The sequence below is a fragment of the Mustelus asterias genome, chromosome 12 (assembly GCF_964213995.1).
Source record: "Mustelus asterias chromosome 12, sMusAst1.hap1.1, whole genome shotgun sequence".
Lineage (NCBI taxonomy): Eukaryota > Metazoa > Chordata > Chondrichthyes > Carcharhiniformes > Triakidae > Mustelus > Mustelus asterias.
This window is the reverse complement of record NC_135812.1, coordinates 20,844,416-20,862,869: the sequence shown is the minus strand read 5'-3', so window position 1 is coordinate 20,862,869 and position 18,454 is coordinate 20,844,416. Positions and strand designations below refer to the sequence as shown.

Here is an 18,454-nt window from a genome sequence, read left to right as displayed (position 1 = left end):
AACTTTACGGGATAAAGGGTAGTTATCAGTGGAGAAACAGGAAAGGATGTGCAATCTGTTTAAAATTCGTGGATGAATATTTTTGGCTTCTGAAAATGTTGGCATACACTTGCTGCAATCACCTACTGAACAGAGTTCCTTTCCTCTCCTGGAAGTGTCAAAATCGGCAGAGGAAGAGGAAACAGGAGAATCTACAGAGGTGAGAAGATCAAAACCTCCAAGTTGAATTTGCGCCCACAATTCATTTAACTTGTTCCTCATTTTTTTTGCATTTGTATAAACACTTGCTTGAGCCATATGCCTTAATCTGTCTTGCTTTTCTATTTTACATATTTCTTATTCCTTTCTTTGTGTAAAAATGTTACATCTTTTTGTCTTTCCTTTACCTAATGCACAACTTATGACTCTTATTCTACTCACTTTTTCATTTATTTTAAAGTATTCATTCACGCTACTTTTCCTATCTTTGTCCTCCCCACCATTGGCTAGTTTAAAGTCTTTCTGAGTGCCCTATTTATTCTTTCTGCAAGGACACTGCTCCCAACCCAGGTCAGGTATAGCCCAGTGCAATGCTATGGTTCTTTCCTATTCATTGCTGCTGCGAGTGTCCCAAGAAATTGAACATCTCTTTCCTATGCCACTCCAACTGCATGTTCATATCCCTCTGCTAAAGTCTTGTTTTCAACTAAGCTTCCAGCTGCTGGTGCTCTCTCTCATCTACTCTTTGCTCTTGCCTACTCTTTCCTATGTTGTTGCTCCCAACATGAACCACAAAGACTCGATACTTCTCCTCTCTGTCCAATATCCTTAAGCCGGGAAGTGGCTTCTGTGGGAGCAGGTAAGGAACCACGTGGGCCTCTCAATTCCAATTACAAAGAATATGATTCACAGACCCTAAATATTGAATGCCTTGCCGCTACCACATTAGGCTTTCTTCTCTCTCTTTGGACAGCATCCTGCTTCAAGGTACTAACATCAGTATTCTGGCTATACTTACCCTCATAGGTAGAAAATATATTTTACTTATGGGAGGTTTAATTTCTGCAGATCCTTGACTTCTATCTCACCTGGCCTCCCTTTACTCTGTATGCTATTGGATAAAACTTACAACATAACCACTTTTACAAAATGTCTCGTCACCACCAGAGAATAATAGGGAAGAAATGAATGTTAACAGCAGGGGCAGGTAGAATAGTGGCTTTACCAGTGGAGAGCGTTGCATTCAATGGCAAACCCCGTAGACAATGGCGAATTCAGAAGGTCCCGCTGGCGGCCCATGGTGGGCCACCCATGGTGGGTTTTGCGATAAACCCGCCCACTGCCTTTGTGTCACTATGGAAACATTTTGTCAGATGTTGCAACAGAGCGCAGCAATACGCAGCTGCAACTTATCTGAAATAAACTGATGGAAAGTGCTTATATTTTTCTGCTATACAGGAATAAAATATTAATTGCAGACCTCTCCCCCTTGCACTTTGTATCTCCTACCCCATTAGCTGTCTCTTAATGCCCCAGGATGATGTCCATCAGGACCCAGAGACTTGTCAGCCCGCAGTTCCATTAGTTTCCTCAGTCCCGTTTCCCTGGTGATTGTAATTTCACCGGGTTCCTCTCTCCCTTCCAGCTGTTATTGGAGTGTTTTTTTCTGCCCTCTATAGTGAAAAAAGAAGCAAAATATTGTTCATTTCATCTTCCTTATTACTTGCTATTAACTCTCCATGGTCACTCACGCGAGGACCAACACTCACTTTACTTACTCTCTTTTTAAATATCTGAAGAAAGTCTTGCTTTCCATTTTTACATTTCTGGCCAGCTCCCTCTCAAACTCAAATTTCTTCCCCCTGATTAACTTGATATTCATTCTCTGCCATTCTGTGACTTACTGTTCATTTTTGCGCAATTGTATGCTTTTACCTTACATTTCCGTAATGTCTTTAGTTAGCCACGGGTGGTGGGTCCAACCTTTAGATTTTTCTTTATAGTTGGAATATACTCATTCTGAGCATTCTGAAACATCCCATTAAATGTTTGATTCTCTGCTGATCTACTTCCTAGTTTAGTACACTTCAGCTGGCTCCGCTTTCTTGCTCACACAGTTGCCCTTATTTAAGTAGACCCACTCTTCTCCCTTTCAAACTGGATATAAAATTGAATCATACTGTTGCTACTTAGGGTTGCCTTTAATCTGTGGTCATTAATTAATCCTGCAAAATTACAAAATATCAAGTCTAATTATAACCTGCTCCCTGGTTGAACTTGCTGCTCTAAGAAACTATCTCAAAAGCATTCTGCGAACCCATCATCCAGGCTACTACTGCCATTCTGATTCTTCTAGTTTACAAGTAAATTACAATGACCCATGATTATTACTATTGCAAGCACCCAAAATTTCTTCTTCTATACTTTGTCCTGCATTGTGGTTACTCTTAGGACCCCTGTAGATCACTCCCATGAGTGACTTCTTTCCCAACTGTTCCTCATCTCCACACAAACCGATTCTACATTCTGATCTCCTGAACCAAGGTCACCTCTAACTATCCCACCAATGCAATCCTTGATTAACAGTGCTACCCCATCACCATTACCTAGCTTCTCATTCTTTTTGAATGCCATATACCCCTCAATATGCAGGACACAATGTTTGCCATCCTGTAGCCACGTCTCTATAATGCCGATCAGATCATTAACTGGATAAAAGTGTGAGACAGCCTCCTTTCACATGTTATTATATAGTCTCTCCTTCTGTGGAGGTTTAGTCAGTCCATACCTGATATCACCATTTGGTGATGTGGGCCATTGCAGTTCCAATAAACTGTGGCAATACAATAGCTCTCATCATTAACCCTGATTTTTTTTAGCATTGAAAATTGTTGCTAAACTCATTAGCTTTAAATTTACATCACATTGAGATTAAAATTAACAGCTGGGCGCTTCTGTTAAAAGAAATTTAATATGTTGTTAAGCACTTGTATGCTAATCTTTGTTTAATTTCGATGTCATTTTTTTTGTATTCATTTACAGGACATGGCATCACTGGCTAGGCCAGCATTTATTGCCCATCTCTAATTGCCCATGAGAAGGTGGTGATGAGATGCTTTCTTGAACTGCTTCTTGAACGGAGCAGTCCATGTGCTCTAGGTACACAGTCCTGTCAAGGAGGGTGTTCCATGATTTTGACTCTGTGACAGTGAAGGAATGGCGATATATTTCCAAATCAGGATGGTGATTTGATTTGATTTGATTTGACTTATTATTGTCATATGTATTAACATAAAGTGAAAAGTATTGTTTCTTGCGCACTATGCAGACAAAGAATACTGTTCATAGAGAAGGAAATGAAAGAGTGCAGAATGTAGTGTTAAAGTCAGAGCTAGGATGTAGAGAAAGGTCAACTTAATGCAAGGTAAGTCCATTCAAAAGTCTGACAGCAGCAGGGAAGAAGCTGCTCTTGAGTCGGTTCGTACATGACCTCAGACTTTTGTATTTTTTTCCCGACGGAAGAAGGTGGAAGAGAGAATGTCTGGGGTGTGTGGGGTCCTTAATTATGCTGGTCGCTTTGCCGAGGCAGCAGGAAGTTTAGACAGAGTCAATGGATGGGAGGCTGGTTTGCGTGATGGATTGGGCTACATTCATGACCTTTTGTATTTCCTTGCGGTCTTGGGCAGAGCAGGAGCCATGCCAAGCTGTGATACAACCAGAAAGAATGCTTTCTATGGTGCATCTGTAAATATTGGTGAGAGTCGTAGCTGACATGCCAAATTTCCATCGTCTTCTGAGAAAGTAGAGGCGTTGGTGGGCTTTCTTAACTATAGTGTCTGCATGAGGGGACCAGGGTAAACCTATAGTGTCTGCATGAGGGGACCAGGACAGGTTTTTGGTGATCCGGACACCTAAAAACCTGAAGCTCTCAACCCTTTCCACCTCGTCCCCGTTGATGTAGACAGGGGCATGTTCTCCCTTACGCTTCCTGAAGTCGATGATAATCTCCTTCGTTTTGTTGACATTGAGGGAGAGATTATTGTTGCCGCACCAGTTCACCAAACTCTCTGTCTCATTCCTGTACTCTGTCTTGTCATTGTTTGAGATCCGACCCACTATGGTGGTGTCGTCAGCAAACTTGAAAATCGAATTGGAGGGGAATTTGGCCACACAGTCATAGGTGTATAAGTATAGTAGGGGGCTGAGAACACAGCCTTGTGGGGCATCGGTGTTGAGGATGATTGTGGAGATGGTGTTGTTGCCTATCCTTACTGATTGTGGTCTGTGAGTTAGGAAGTTCAGGATCCAGTCACAGAGGGAGGAGCTGAAGCCCAGACCACGGAGTTTGGAGATGAGTTTCGTGGGAATAATGGTGTTAAAGGCTGAGCTGTCGTCAATAAATAGGAGTCTGAGATAGATGTCATTGTTATCATTGTTATTCCAGGGTTGAGTGCAGAGCCAGGGAGATGGCATCTGCTGTGGACCTGTTGCGATGGTAGGCAAACTGTAGTGGATCCAGGTAGTCCGGGAGGCTGGAATTGATTCGTGCCATGACTAGCCTTTCGAAACACTTCATAATGATGGATGTCAGAGCCACCGGCCAATTGTCATTAAGGCACGCGGCTTGGTTTTTCTTAGATACCGGGACGATGGTCATCTTCCTGAAGCAGATAGGGACCTCAGATTGTTGTAAAGAGAGGTTGAAGATGTCTGCGAATTCTCCCGCCAGCTGATCCGCGCAGGATCTGAGTGCTCGTCCGGGTACCCCATCCGGGCCAGTCGCTTTCCATCGGTTGACCTTCGAGAAAGCTGTTCTGACATCTGCAATGGTGACCCCAGATACAGGTGCTTCCAGGGTGGAGGGCATGCTCTCGCTGACCTCTTGCTCAAAATGGGCATAGAATGCATTGAGCTCATCAGGGAGCGGTGCGTTGGAGCCGGCGATTTTACATTCCTTCATCTTGTAGCCTGTTATGTCTTGCAGACCTTGCCATAGTCAGCGGGGGTCGGTGTGGCTAGCCTGGGACTCGAGCTTGAATCATAGAAACCCTATAGTGCAGAAGGAGGCCATTCGGCCCATCGAGTCTGCACCGACCACAATCCCACCCAGGCCCTACCCCCATATCCCTACATATTTTACCCGTTAATCCCTCTAACCTACACATCTCAGGACACTAAGGGGCAATTTTAGCATGGCCAATCGACCTAACCCGCACATCTTTGGTCTGGTACTGTATTTTGGCATCTTTGATGGATCTCCTTAGATCGTAGAGTGTCTTGGAGGGGAATGTCCAGGTGGTGGTGTCCCCATGTATCTGCTGTCCTTGCTCTTCTGGATGGTAGCAGTCATGGGTTTGGAAGGTGCTGCCCATGGAACCTTGTTAAGTTTCTGCAGTTCATCTTGTAGATGGTACACACGGCTGCCATTGGTCGTTGGTGGTGAAGAGAATGAATGTTTGTGGAAGGGTTGCCAATCAAGCGGGCTGCTTTGTCGTGGATGGTGTCAAACTTCTTGACTGTTGTTGTGATTGCACTCATCCAGGAAAGTGGAGACTATTCCATCACCTCCTGACTTGTGCCTATTAGATAATGGATAGGCTTTGGGGAGTCTGAAGGCAAGTTACTCACCACAGGATTCCTAGCCTCTGATCTGCTCTTGCAGCCACAGTATTTATATGGCTAGTCCAATTCAGCTTCTGGTCAATGGTAAGCCTCAGGATATTGATAGTAGGGGATTCTTCAGCAATGGTAATGCCATAGAATGTGAAGGGGTGAAGGTTAGATTCTTTCTTGTTAGAGATGGTCATTGTTTGACACTTCTGTGGTGTGGATGTTACTTGCAACTTGTCAGTTCAAGCCTGGATATTGTCCCAGGCTTGCATTCGGCCATGGATTGCGTCAGTATTTGAGGAACCGTGAATGGCGCTGGTCACTGTGCAAGCATCAGCGGACAGCTCCACTACTGACTTTATGATGGAAGGAAGATCATTGATAAAACAGTTGAGTCTAGGACACTACCCCGAGGAACTCCTGCAGTGATGCCCTGGAACTGAGATAACTAATCTCCAACAACCACAACAACAAGACGACAACACTGCACCGCAATTTAATAGATTGAGTGTCTCTGTCATAGTTTCTCTCCAGTATTACGATGATGATGTTCGAGAAATACACTCGATTATCTGTTTATAAGATTTAATGCATTTCATATACCCAGACTCTAGAGATATACAATATTCTGCAACTTAAATAAAAGCAAAATACTCCAGATGCTGGAAATCTGCAATAAAAACAGGGAATGCTGGAAAAGAATCAGCAGGTCTTGCAGCATTTCCAGTCCATAGAATGTTTTCAGAGGTAGAAATGTCAGTATCCAATTGAATCACACAATAGTGCTTTCAATTGCTTCATCAGCTGAAGAGTTTAAAGCTCTCCAATGGAACTACTATTCAGGATTGAATGCCCTGTTGATCAATGATTTAATAATACTACAAAACAGTGGAAGGGACATTCTCCTGCCATTAACAAACCAACACAACATTTACACTTCCCTCAGAAGCAGCAACACCATTCTTAGAAAGCCCAAACAAATTCAGCCCAAATCAATACTTTGCAGCGAGGAGGGTTAAGGTGTTGTCCACAGTGAATAATTACTGTGTACATCTTTAGACCAATGCATCACCCCTTCAACCTTACATCATAAAGAATCTCTCATACACTTGCAGCAGGCAACAAACCTTGACACTGTTCTAGGAAAAGAAAGGACTCAAAAGGTTTCTGCCCCTTTGGCACGGGCTGGGGACAGGCAAGGGGTAGGGCACAGTCTGGTCTACACCTGTGATAGTTGCAAGAGTTTTAACAACACCAGGTTAAAGTCCAACAGGTTTAGTTGGTAGCAAATGCCATTAGCTTTCGGAGCCCTGCTCCTTGGGGGCTCCGAAAGCTAATGGTATTTGCTACCCAATAAACCTGTTGGACTTTAACATGGTGTTGTTAAAACTCTTACTGTTGTTTACCCCAGTCCAACGCCGGCATCTCCACATCATAGTTGCAAGACACAGGGATCAGTTTAAATGAAGTGTCAGTTATCCAGCTCCTTGGGGGCTCCGAAAGCTAATGGCATTTGCTACCCAATAAACCTGTTGGACTTTAACATGGTGTTGTTAAAACTCTTACTGTTGTTTACCCCAGTCCAACGCCGGCATCTCCACATCATAGTTGCAAGACACAGGGATCAGTTTAAATGAAGTGGGAGGGAGCCTCCCAACACAGTTTCCATCTTTCATCCTTGCAGGATGCCCCAGTAAAGGATACGCAAGAAAGATGGGGCTATTGACGGTCCTCGGACAGCTACAATAGGGGAATGTGGGTTCAGTAAGAGTGTTGGGAGAAGGCAGATCCAAATAATAATTTAAATTTACCTTTTCTCTTGCACCTGTAGATTGATATTGGACTTTTCAGGCTGATGGTCTCCACTGGCAATCAGAAAGGTCTCATCAACCAGACCAGTCCCTTTGTTGCATGAGCCTTTGGGGTATTTAACTGATTTGGAGTAGGAAATGCAGATGGTTTTGGAGCTGGATAACTGACACGTAGTGTGTTGCTCCTGTTTAGTGACTAGCATTCGGATACCAGGATCATCTACTTAACGACAGGATACCAGGATCATCTACTTAACTATGGTTGACATGGTGGCACAGTGGTTAGCACTGCTGCCTCACAGTGCCAGTGACCCGGGTTCGATTCCCGGCTTGGGTCACTGTCTGCACGTTCTCCCTGTGTCTGCATGCATTTCCTCCGGGTGCTCCGGTTTCCTCCCAAAGATGTGCGGGTTAGGTGGATTGGTAATGCTAAATTGGCCCTTAGTGTCAGGGGGACGAGCTTGTGTAAATGCATGGGGTTATGGGGATAGGGCCTGGGTGGGATTGTTGTTGGTGCAGACTCGATGGGCTGCATGGCCTCCTTCTACACTGTAGGATTCTATGATTCTGTGAACTATTAAAACACTTACGTCCAACAAAAAACACAGCAATAGACAATAGATATATTGACATTGTCCTAATTAATGGTGCAGAAACGTCACTGGCTGATGGAGCAGCTAGATTGTGGCATACAGAGAACTGGTCAAAGAGTAGGACTCATTTTATCAATCAGCAACACCTAACTACAATGGCAATGGGTAGGGAGATGAGGCAACGCACGGTTCTTTAGGAGCACACGCATCCATTATTATGAAAGAATTACAAATAAAATCTCTCAATCCTTTCGCAGTCCAAGCACACTTTTAGTTGCCACCCTTGAATGCCAGTGGCCTCTCCCTCTCTGTGAAATTGGGTGTGAATTTCTCAGTAAACGGGTCAAAATTGTTTCCTTCATTTCTTTTCGCAAACAGGATCACATGGTTAGGTGCATTGACCCGAACAGGCACCGGAGTGTGGTGACTAGGGGAATTTCACAGTAACTTCATTGCAGTGTTAATGCAAGCCTTACTTGTGACTAATAAAACAAAAACTTTAAAAAAAGAAAGATACCGCACAGCTATCAAGTCCAAACATGTGAGACTGCTGAGCATTGGCAGAATGCAGCCATTCCTCCCACTCCCAAACCAACCACCCCATTCTCCCCGTCTGGTTGTCAGGGCCTGTTACACCTGCCAAGAGATTTTTGTACTCGAGAAGTTTGCTTTGCACCCGGGGTTCTGGGGAGGTAGCAAACAGAGGGATCAATTTAAATAAAGTTTAAGGTCTGGGTGCTGCACTCCAATTTTCTTGGCTTTTCACATTGAGGGGAGGTGATGGCCCAGTGGTATTATTGCTAGACTATTAATCCAGAAACTCAGCTCATGTTCTGGGGACCCAGGTTCAAATCCCGCCATGGCAGATGGAATTTGAATTCAATAAAAAAACACGGATGACCATGAAACCACTGTCGATTGTCGGAAAAACCCATCTGGTTCACTAATGTCCATTATTGAAGGAAATCTGCCGTCTTTACCCGGCCTGGCCTACATGTGACTCGAGAGCCATAGTAATGTGCTTGACTCTCAAATGCCCACTGAAATGGCCTAGCAAGCCATTCATTTTCAAAGGCAACAGGGGATGGGCAATAAATGCTGGCCAGCCAGTGACACCCATGTCCCAAGAATGAATAAAAAGAAACACTGATATGGTGGGTGGCACATTTTCACCTTATAATGAGTTTGCGTGTCCTGCCTGCGGGGGGCGTTGATATATGTATATGTTGGGGCATAGCCCCTTTAAGGGAATGGGTTATTTGACTTCAGGTGTGGTGTGAGCTGCTGGGATCCACCCAGAGTGGGCAGTCTACATTTGGAGTGTGGTGTGATAAGACCTTGAATGAAGAGCTGTGTTGCCTGAAGCCTGCCTGTGGGTAGTTATTGAAGAGAAGCCACGGTGCAAGATTCAACACTGTCCGCTAGGTGTGAGGAGATGATAGAGTTAAACAATGTGCTATCAAGGCTCTGCTAGAATTCACATGTTCCTCAAACTAAGGTCCCAGTTTGCTCTTGTTGTTTCTCTTGCTGGTAGTTAAGTAAAACTCACGTGGTTGCACTGGTGTGATCTTACCTCTGCAGGCTGGCTCAGTCTCATTCCACTGGGGATCCCGGGTGTCCACACATTCTATGATCACTGACCCTTGTTCCAAGTGGTATCCCGGATCACATGAAAACTCGGCCACAGTCCCCACTTGATACGATGTGTCGCCCGTGGTGAAATTTCCATACTTAATGAACGGCTCGTAACAATGACCCTGTTCAAAGGCTGAAAGAAGAAGAAGTGATGCACTCAAAACAAAAAAAAATTGAAATTATGAAGAATTATGTACAAGCATCAGCAGATCTTCCATGGCATAGCTTGTGGTAAGATGTTTTATAATGTTAGGGGCTTACCAAAATGCAATGAGGAATGTACTACACGAAGTAAGTGGGATCTACTGAAAGTACACATTATAGACAGATTGTTAATATATTACTGCACCTGGATTACAAGGGTGATTCCACTTTAAAAGTAATTGGTGCCATGGCTTAGCTGGTTAAAGCGCCTGCCTAGTCAACAGGAGATCTTGAGTTCAAATCTCAGTGGCGCCTTGGCCAAGGAGGTCTCTCAATGGAATTTATTTCCTTTGACGCACGGGGCAGATCTTGTTTCAGAGGGTTAATTCCATCTATCACAAACTTCCAGCAGAACTAATTTGCTGAGAAAAGAGTGGCATGGTGGCACAGTGACCCGGGTTCGATTCCAGCCTTGGGTGACTGTCTGTGTTGGGTTTACACATTCTCCCCATGTCTGCATAGGTTTCCTCCGGATGCTCCAGTTTCCTCCCACAGTCTATCTCAATCAACCGCTTATATCCCTCTATTCCCCGTTTGTTCATATGCCTATCAAGGTAAGTCTTAAATGTGGCTAATGTAACTGCCTCAACCACCTCACTTGGCAGTGCATTCCAGGCCCCCACCACCCTCTGTATAAAAAACTTCCCACTCACATCACTGAATCTTTCCCCCTTTATCTTGAACTTGTGCCCCCTTGTAATTGTCATTTCTTCCAACTGTTCACCCTATCTATACCTCTCATAATTTTATAAACTTCTATCAGGTATCCCCTCAGCCTCCGTCTTTCCAGGGAGAACAATCCCAATTTATTCAATCTGTCAGAGAGTCGGTGCAGACACGATGGGCCAAATGGCCTCTTCTACATTGTAGGGATTCTATGATAGGTGATGTAGTTTGCAAGTTTGGAAGGTGCTGTCAAAGGAACCTTGGTGAGTCGCCGCAATGCATCTTGTAGATGGTGTACACTAAACATTTAGTTTGTGCTGGAAAATAAGAACCAAGGGTTTTTATCAGAACTCCCCCATGCAAATGATGGAAGAAGAAACAGCAAAAAACTTACATTCACATAGCACTTTTCATGCACTCAAGAATAATTTGCTTTTTCTTTTGAAATATAGTGGATATTGTTACTGTGGGAAAACACAGCACCCAATATACGCTCCGCAAGATCACTCAAACGGCAACGAGGTGAGCATATCTGTTTTGGGTGCTGTTGGTTGAGGGGTGAATGTTGCTTATGACACCACCTCAAACACAGTCCCTCATAGAAAACAGCCAGTCCTGGACTGCCTAGGTTACATATTCATGTTCTCAAGTGGGACTTGAACCTCCAACCTCTGACTCAGGAGCAGGAATGCCACCAATGGAGTCAAGCACATTGAAGAGACTTGCTTCACCAGATTGTGAATTGGCAATGCAAACAAACGCAGCAAGCGTTTTCTCCATCCTGTGAAAATATATATTGCTGACTAAAAGATTTATTTTTGCTGCAGAACACAATACAAAAGACACAACATTAAAGCACACAATAAAAGATGGCACCTGAACTTGTTTTGTTCCGATAATTTTATTTCCTATTGTAATTGGCTCTAAATTACTTTAATTGACAAAGAGCACATTATTTTGCGTGGTTAATTTACCGCGGCAAAACATGTATAATAATCTGGGCCATTCACAATGCAAACTAATTGCTTCCGTGAACTATAGAACTCCCTCACACTCTGCAATATCCCACAACCTTTTGTATGAGGTGTTGTTTACGGCTTTGTATCAGGGTATTGAATGCACACTTCAGTCCGATAAAAGAGGATTTGCAACATTTTGCAGTGAGCTTCACACATCCTTTGGTAATGTCTGATCTCAGGTTTCATCGCTACCAGTTCACACAAGGAATAATTTGAACATCCCCAGGCAGGCAAGACTACTCAGTGCCATCAGTGTGCTAATTTATAGACAGTGCGAATTGGGCTGTGGAATTTCACAGCACACAATTATTAACAAACTATTACTTGTGGACTTGCTTCAATGATCTCAACTTTACAGTTAATGAAGTCGCGTACCAGATAAGTTGCAAAGCATAAACAACACAGCAGCACATATACATCAAATTTATTGAAAAGGCAAAATAGCTGCAGGAGGACTGTAAACGAGCCCAGATCAGTTGTGTCAACCTCCTCTAATATATCGCCAGAGCTCTTCGAGACAGAGTTCATTTTACTAACATCCGTTAGGGACGCATGTTCGTATAATTTTCTCTTTCTGCGTTTTAAATTCCGAGAGGGTCTGCTTCATTTCCTTTTACTTGATGAATTTGCGACACCGTGAACCAGCAAGTTCCCTCTGTGCAATTCAAAAGACAAGGCTGCCAATAATTGTGGCTGGAAGTGTTCCCAAAAGTTCAGAGCTCTTAAATTAAGGTTCTTTCTAAATCATAGAATCATACAGTGCAGAAGAGGCCCTTCGGCCCATCGAGTCTGCACTGACAAGCGAAAAATACCTGAGCTCCCACTTAATCCCATTTACCAGTACTTGGCCCATAGACCTGAATGTTCTGACGTGCCAAGTGCTGATCCAGATACTTTTTAAAGGACGTGAAGCAACCTGCTTCTACCACCCTCTCAGGCAACACATTCCAGATCGGCACCACCCTCTGGGTAAAAAAAGTTTTTTCTCACATTCCCCCCTAAACCTCCTACCCCTCACCTTGAACCTATGTTACCTCGTGACTGACCCTTCAAATAAGGGGAACAGCTACTCCTTATCCACTCTGTTCATATCTCTCATAATCTTGTACACTGCAATCAGGTCGCCCCTCAGTTTTCTCTGCTCCAACGAAAACAACCCAAGCCTATCCAACCTCTCTTCATAACTTAAATGTTCCATCCCAGGCAGCATCCTGGTGAATCTCCTCTGCACCCCCTCCAGTGCAATCATATCCTTGTTGACAACTTCTTGGTGGCGATGTGATCTGCTCAGTGTCCATCAACAATTCCGTTGCGAGAAATGTTGCAAACAAGTCCTTGTTCCTTTCCGTGAATCCATTGTGAAAAGGGGCCTACACCATCATAACAGCTTACCAGCACCCCATTTGCCACAAAAGACAACCATATTCGTTTAGTATGCTAACCTAACAATGTTAAATTCATAACCAGTAGAAAAACATTTTTCCCAGTATTCCTGCTCGGAGCAGGTTTGAGCTAACTTTGTTTTTCAAATCTCTTCACCTTCCTCAGCTCATTTTCTGGGTCCTGGATGCCACCTTCAAGGTCAAGAACACTGCTGACAACTGAAGCCCATCACCTGCATGTAACCTTATGAAATATTTGTACCCAATTTGATCACAATTTTGCTGCACTTTTGCAATTTTTATTTAATCCACTAAATAATTTTAGCACGGGAGGAATGAATTTCAGGAAAACCTACCTTGAAGGAAATTTGTTTTTCATCCCTGTAAATTAAACAGTTTGAACAAAGTTCAGAAAATAAGTGGGTGCGAAACTGCCCACTTTAATGGAACACAGCAGGGTGCCCTTTCTCCTTCTGTAATTAATATTGTGATGATACTGTGCCTTTAAGAAATGTATTTGGGTCATATTTCTTGTGCAGGATCTGTTTTAGCAGTTTGTTTTATCATCGGTGCCGTTTTGTCGAGATCTGGCAGTCCTGTCGTTACTGCAGCAGCATAATTGATCTTAATTGCAAGAATGTTTGCTTTAACCTGGACTACTGCTGTTCTGTTGTTTTAGTGTGTTCCCTTGGGGTTTTGCAGAGTAGGGCTTGTTTGGGTTGATTGACGGTAATATCAGGTGGCTGGGCAGGATTATGCTCAGAGAGGGAAACACAGCTCAGTTGCTTATTGAGAGCTGTAGAAAGAAGAAATAGCCCTGAGTCTCTGAGGTCAAGAGACTGGGATCTTGCAGAGAGTAGGTTTATTTCTCTGAAGTTCTGCTGTTTGAGCATATATCCTTCTCTGGAAACTGTTGTATAGGGATCAGAAGGCAGGTGCCTTTCTGTATCTGTCCAGAGGGGTTAAAAGGCTGGAAATCTAGCATCCACATGAGCATATCTGTTTTTGATGCTAATTAGTTCTGAAGAAGGGATTTATGTCAATGGGATGTTGCTTACATTGGAATTACAGAGATAGACAGCTGTTAAGAATTAGGTTTTGTACCGGAAAGCCCGGTTACAGCTGGTCTGACCACAATCTGGTACTGGATGGCTTCATAACTGGCATTTTGACCGTTAGGACACTGAGTCAGTGAAACAGAGCCGGGGCCTCTGCATATTCTTTTCTCTATCTGCAACAGCCATGATGCAATGGAGGAGCAGAAATCCTTTGTTGTCTCTCTAACTGTGCTGAATCTCTTTATGTGATGGTATCACCACCTACACAATGAAGTCACACCATCCCCCATGTGCCAGAATGGTGTCCAATATTAGTGGCCTCTGGCTGTGGGCATCCGCCCTACTACATAATTCTGTGATATATTCATATAGTGAGAGCTTAGGAACATCCTGCAAGTGCCTGATTGTATATTGGTATTGAATTTGAAGATTTATCCTCCATCTCACTGCCAACATTGTCTGTATTGGTCTGACTGAGCTTGATTTCTAGTCCGAGACCTGAGGCCCTTGCACATCATATTCATGCTCTCACTATCACTGCTGTAACATTTAGGAGTTGAGAATAAGATTCAGGTCAAGGTGGAAAATTCATTTGAAAGATGCCCCTTCAGTAACACCAAGAATGGACGTAGAAAAGGCAGATAAAACTGCAGCAAAAAGAGGCTACAGTAGATTGCTTTGTCACACTGGATTAAATTAGCAGACAATATTACACAGCGTGATTTGAACTCGGATGCCTTAGAGCTAATCATGTGGGAATAAAAAGGGCACAATAAAAGGGACAATACTGAAGAATACTGCCTCGAAAAAGCAGCCAGCGTAACCAAGGACCCCACGCACCCCGGACATACTCTCTTCCACCTTCTTCCATGGGGAAAAGATACAAAAGTATGAGATCACGTACCAATCGACTCTAGGACAGCTTCTTCCCTGCTGCCATCAGACTTTTGAATGGACCTACCTCACATTAAGTTGATCTTTCTCTACACCCTCGCTATGACTGCAACACTACATTCTGTACCCTCCTTTCCATCTCTATGAATGGTAAGCCTTGTGTGTATAGCGTGTAAGAAACAATACTTTTCACTGTATACTAATACATGTGACAATAATAAATCAAATCGAATCAAAATCAAAAGCAGGACGGACAAAAACTGTGGGCCTGAAATATGGATTTGAAACCTCAGTGCAGCAGTAAGATATATCCATTAAAGAAAGTTCCCACTTCCCTTCCTGCAGCCTGAACTCATGTCAACTTTAGTATAATGGACTGACAGCACAGCCACTTTAAATCCAGAAAAGCCCGTGATAGGTTCAGGCCCATGGGGAAGTCAGTGGAAACTTTTTAATGGATTATTTTGTTACTGACACAAAGTTCAAGTTCTGAACTTTAAGTCAGCAGCTGGAAACCATTTAAAAAACATTCCAATTTCCCTGCTGTAGTGAGCGAATAAATGCATTTCTGTCGAAGTGACCCAAACCAAATTGAGCCGGCAAAGGCTCAGAAGTCTCTGTTGAATTAAACCCTTGGAAGCTGTGTGGATTTGGAGTTCTGTGCCTTTTTCCCAGTATCTACTATAAACATCTAGTGCTGCTCTGAGCATTGTGAATGCAAACTGTGATAAGGAAAGGATAGATTTGAAGACTTTCCAGGTTAGGGTCAGGCCAATTTGGCAGTGCCAGGGCACTACTCAGCCATTTCCCCGACCAACCAGGGGCTTCAATGGATTCTCCAACTTCAAACCGACATAGCGTATTTAAATTGGCCCCAGCCCAATCTGCACACGAGCGAGCGGAGCCGGAGAATCTTCCCCACTGTCCACGTTCCTCTCTGAGGATTCTTCAATCCGATTAGTTGATAAGTTCCCTGCCTCTTGTCCAGCTCAGTAAGAAGTCTCACAACGCCAGGTTAAAGTCCAACAGGTTTATAAACCTGTTGGACTTTAACCTGGTGTTGTGAGACTTCTTACTGTGCTTACCCCAGTCCAATGCCGGCATCTCCACATCTTGTCCAGCTCACAGCTTCACCTGTAGAGGGTGCTAAATTCAAACAGACAGCAGAAGAGAGAAGTCCCCGACAACCCATCGTGGGTCCACAGGGCACCTGTGTCTGCGATGAATGGCAAAAGCTCCTTCACCTCTCTTAGTAAACTCTGGGGCTAAAGTCCTCTTCGGAAAAATAAAATCACAAGACTTTTTGCTCTCTTTATATTAAAATAATTCAATCGCTTTTTCATGTTCTGAATAGTTACCTTCGTATCTTAAAGCCATTCCAGTCGATGTACCAGAGCTATCAGTGGTCAATTCAATGAAGAAGTGTTGGGACTCGCTGACAATGCCTTCAATGGGCAGGTATTCCACTTCATAGGAGTCATAAACTGGAGGAGCATCAATGCTGTTCCCATTCCGAATTATAAGCCTGGCAAACAAAAGATAAATTCTAGAGCTTATTTGAAAAGTTGACACTGTTAGCAAAGGAACAGGAACAGGGAAATCATAGAAGAAATCATAGAAACCCTACAGCACAGAAAGAGGCCATTCGGCCCATCGAGTCTGCACCGACCACAATCCCACCCAGGGCCTACCCCCATATATTTTACCCACTAATCCCTTTAACCTACGCATTTCAAGACACTAAGGGCAATTTTAGCACGGCCAATCAACCTAACCCGCACATCTTTGGACTGTGGGAGGAAACCGGAGCACCCGGAGGAAACCCACGCAGACACGAGGAGAATGTGCAAACTCCACACAGACAGTGACCCAAGCCGGGAATCGAACCCAGGTCTCTGGAGCTGTGAAGCAGCAGTGCTAACCACTGTGCTACCGTGCCGCCCTGAAAGAAGAAGACATATACAGCCCTTTGAAACTGCGCTTCCATTCTTTCCAACCATGGCTAATCTTCAGTCTTTCCTGCCTGCTCCCCATATCCCTCCATTCCATGAGTGACCTGTCCATCTAAACAATAAATATATCCAACAATGGAGCATCCACAACCCCAGGATAGAGAATTCCAAATATGCTCAAACCTTTAGGCAAAGGAATGTCTCTTTATCTCAGTCTTAAATGTTCAACCCTGAGACTATTCCCCCATATTCTACACTCCTCAGCCAGGAAAATAACCTCTTAGTGTCTAACCTGTCAAGTCCCTTATGAATCTTGAATGTTTCAATGAAATCACCTCTTCCACCTTCTTCCGTCGGGAAAAACATACAAATGTCTGAGAGGTGACGTACCAACCGACTCAAGGACAGCTTCTTCCCAGCTGCTGTCAGGCTTTTGAATGCACCTCCCTCATATTGATCTTTCTCTACACCTTAGCTATGACTGTAACACTACATTCTGCACCCTCTCCTTTCCTTCTCTATGAATGGTATGCTTTGTCTGTATAGCATGCAAGAAACAATACTTTTCACTATAATATACATGTGACAATAATAAATCAAACCATTCTTATAAACATCAGAGTATTGGCCCAATTTGCTGAGCAATCCTTGAATCCCAGGAAACAATTGAATGGATATTTGTTGTACCACTCCCAAGGCAAGATCCTTCTTTGGATATGGAGACCAAAACTGTACACACTACTCCGAGTATCATCTCTCCAAAGCCCTGTACAATTATAGCAAGACTTCCTTATTCTTGTACTCCAATCCCTCAGCAATAAAGACCAACATGCCAGTTGCCTTGCTAACTGCTTGCTGTACCTGCAGGTTAATCTTCTATGTTCCTTCTATGAGTACACTCAAGCCCCTTCAAATATCAACATTTACAAGTTTCACACCTTTTAAAAAATATTCTGCTTTCCAATATTTATTACCAAAGTGAATAAATTCACAATTCCCCTCATTTTATACCCACTCTGCCACCTTGCTGCCCACTCACTTAACCTGTCTTTATCTCTTTGCAGCCTCAGCTGACACTCCCACTTAGATTTGTATCATCAGCAAATTTAAATACATTATTCACGTTCTTTTCATCGGAGCCATTAACCTAGATTAGAAATAGCTTGAGGTCTCAGCACCGATCCTTGCGGCACTCCATTAGTTACAGCCTGCCAACTTGAAAATGCCTCTTTTATCCCTACTCTCTGCTTCCTGCCCAGTAAACCATCCTCTATCCATGCTAAAATATTAACCCCGACTCCACGAGCCCTTATCTTGAATAATAAACTTTTGTGTGGCGACTTATTGAATGCCTTATTGAACAACTAAGCTGTGCGTTTCTATGCTGTATAAATTTATTTTCCTCTTCAATGAAAATAAGGAATAACACAAATTATTTTATACAAGTACATGGATTAGGATCTTTTCAAAGCCTTACAGCTGAAGCATTATCCTTGTTGGTGCTGTCACTCATTTTCAAGGCCTGTGCTTACTCAAAACCATTCTTACAATCAAACCATCCAGGTCTAATTTCTCTGTTACTTAGTATTTCTGAAACTCTGGTTTCAGAGCCCACTAACATATACCTATCCATTAAAAAGCTTTGTATGCC

The 18,454-nt window shown here is 43.4% G+C and overlaps 1 protein-coding gene and 1 non-coding gene across 2 annotated transcripts in view; one reads left to right on the top strand and one right to left on the bottom strand.

The window, feature by feature from the left end:
• Positions 1 to 18,454, bottom strand: part of sez6b (seizure related 6 homolog b) — a 934,329-nt gene that overhangs the window by 123,322 nt on the left and 792,553 nt on the right. The window contains exons 7-8 of the mRNA XM_078224908.1: positions 16,210 to 16,376; positions 9,567 to 9,761 (exon numbers count right to left, since the gene is read on the bottom strand). Of these exons, the coding sequence (XP_078081034.1) occupies positions 9,567 to 9,761; positions 16,210 to 16,376 (362 nt within the window). The remainder of the gene's footprint in view (positions 1 to 9,566; positions 9,762 to 16,209; positions 16,377 to 18,454) is intronic.
• On the top strand, positions 10,014 to 10,087 carry trnat-agu (transfer RNA threonine (anticodon AGU)). The gene has a single exon. It is a non-coding gene; the product is annotated as a tRNA-Thr (tRNA).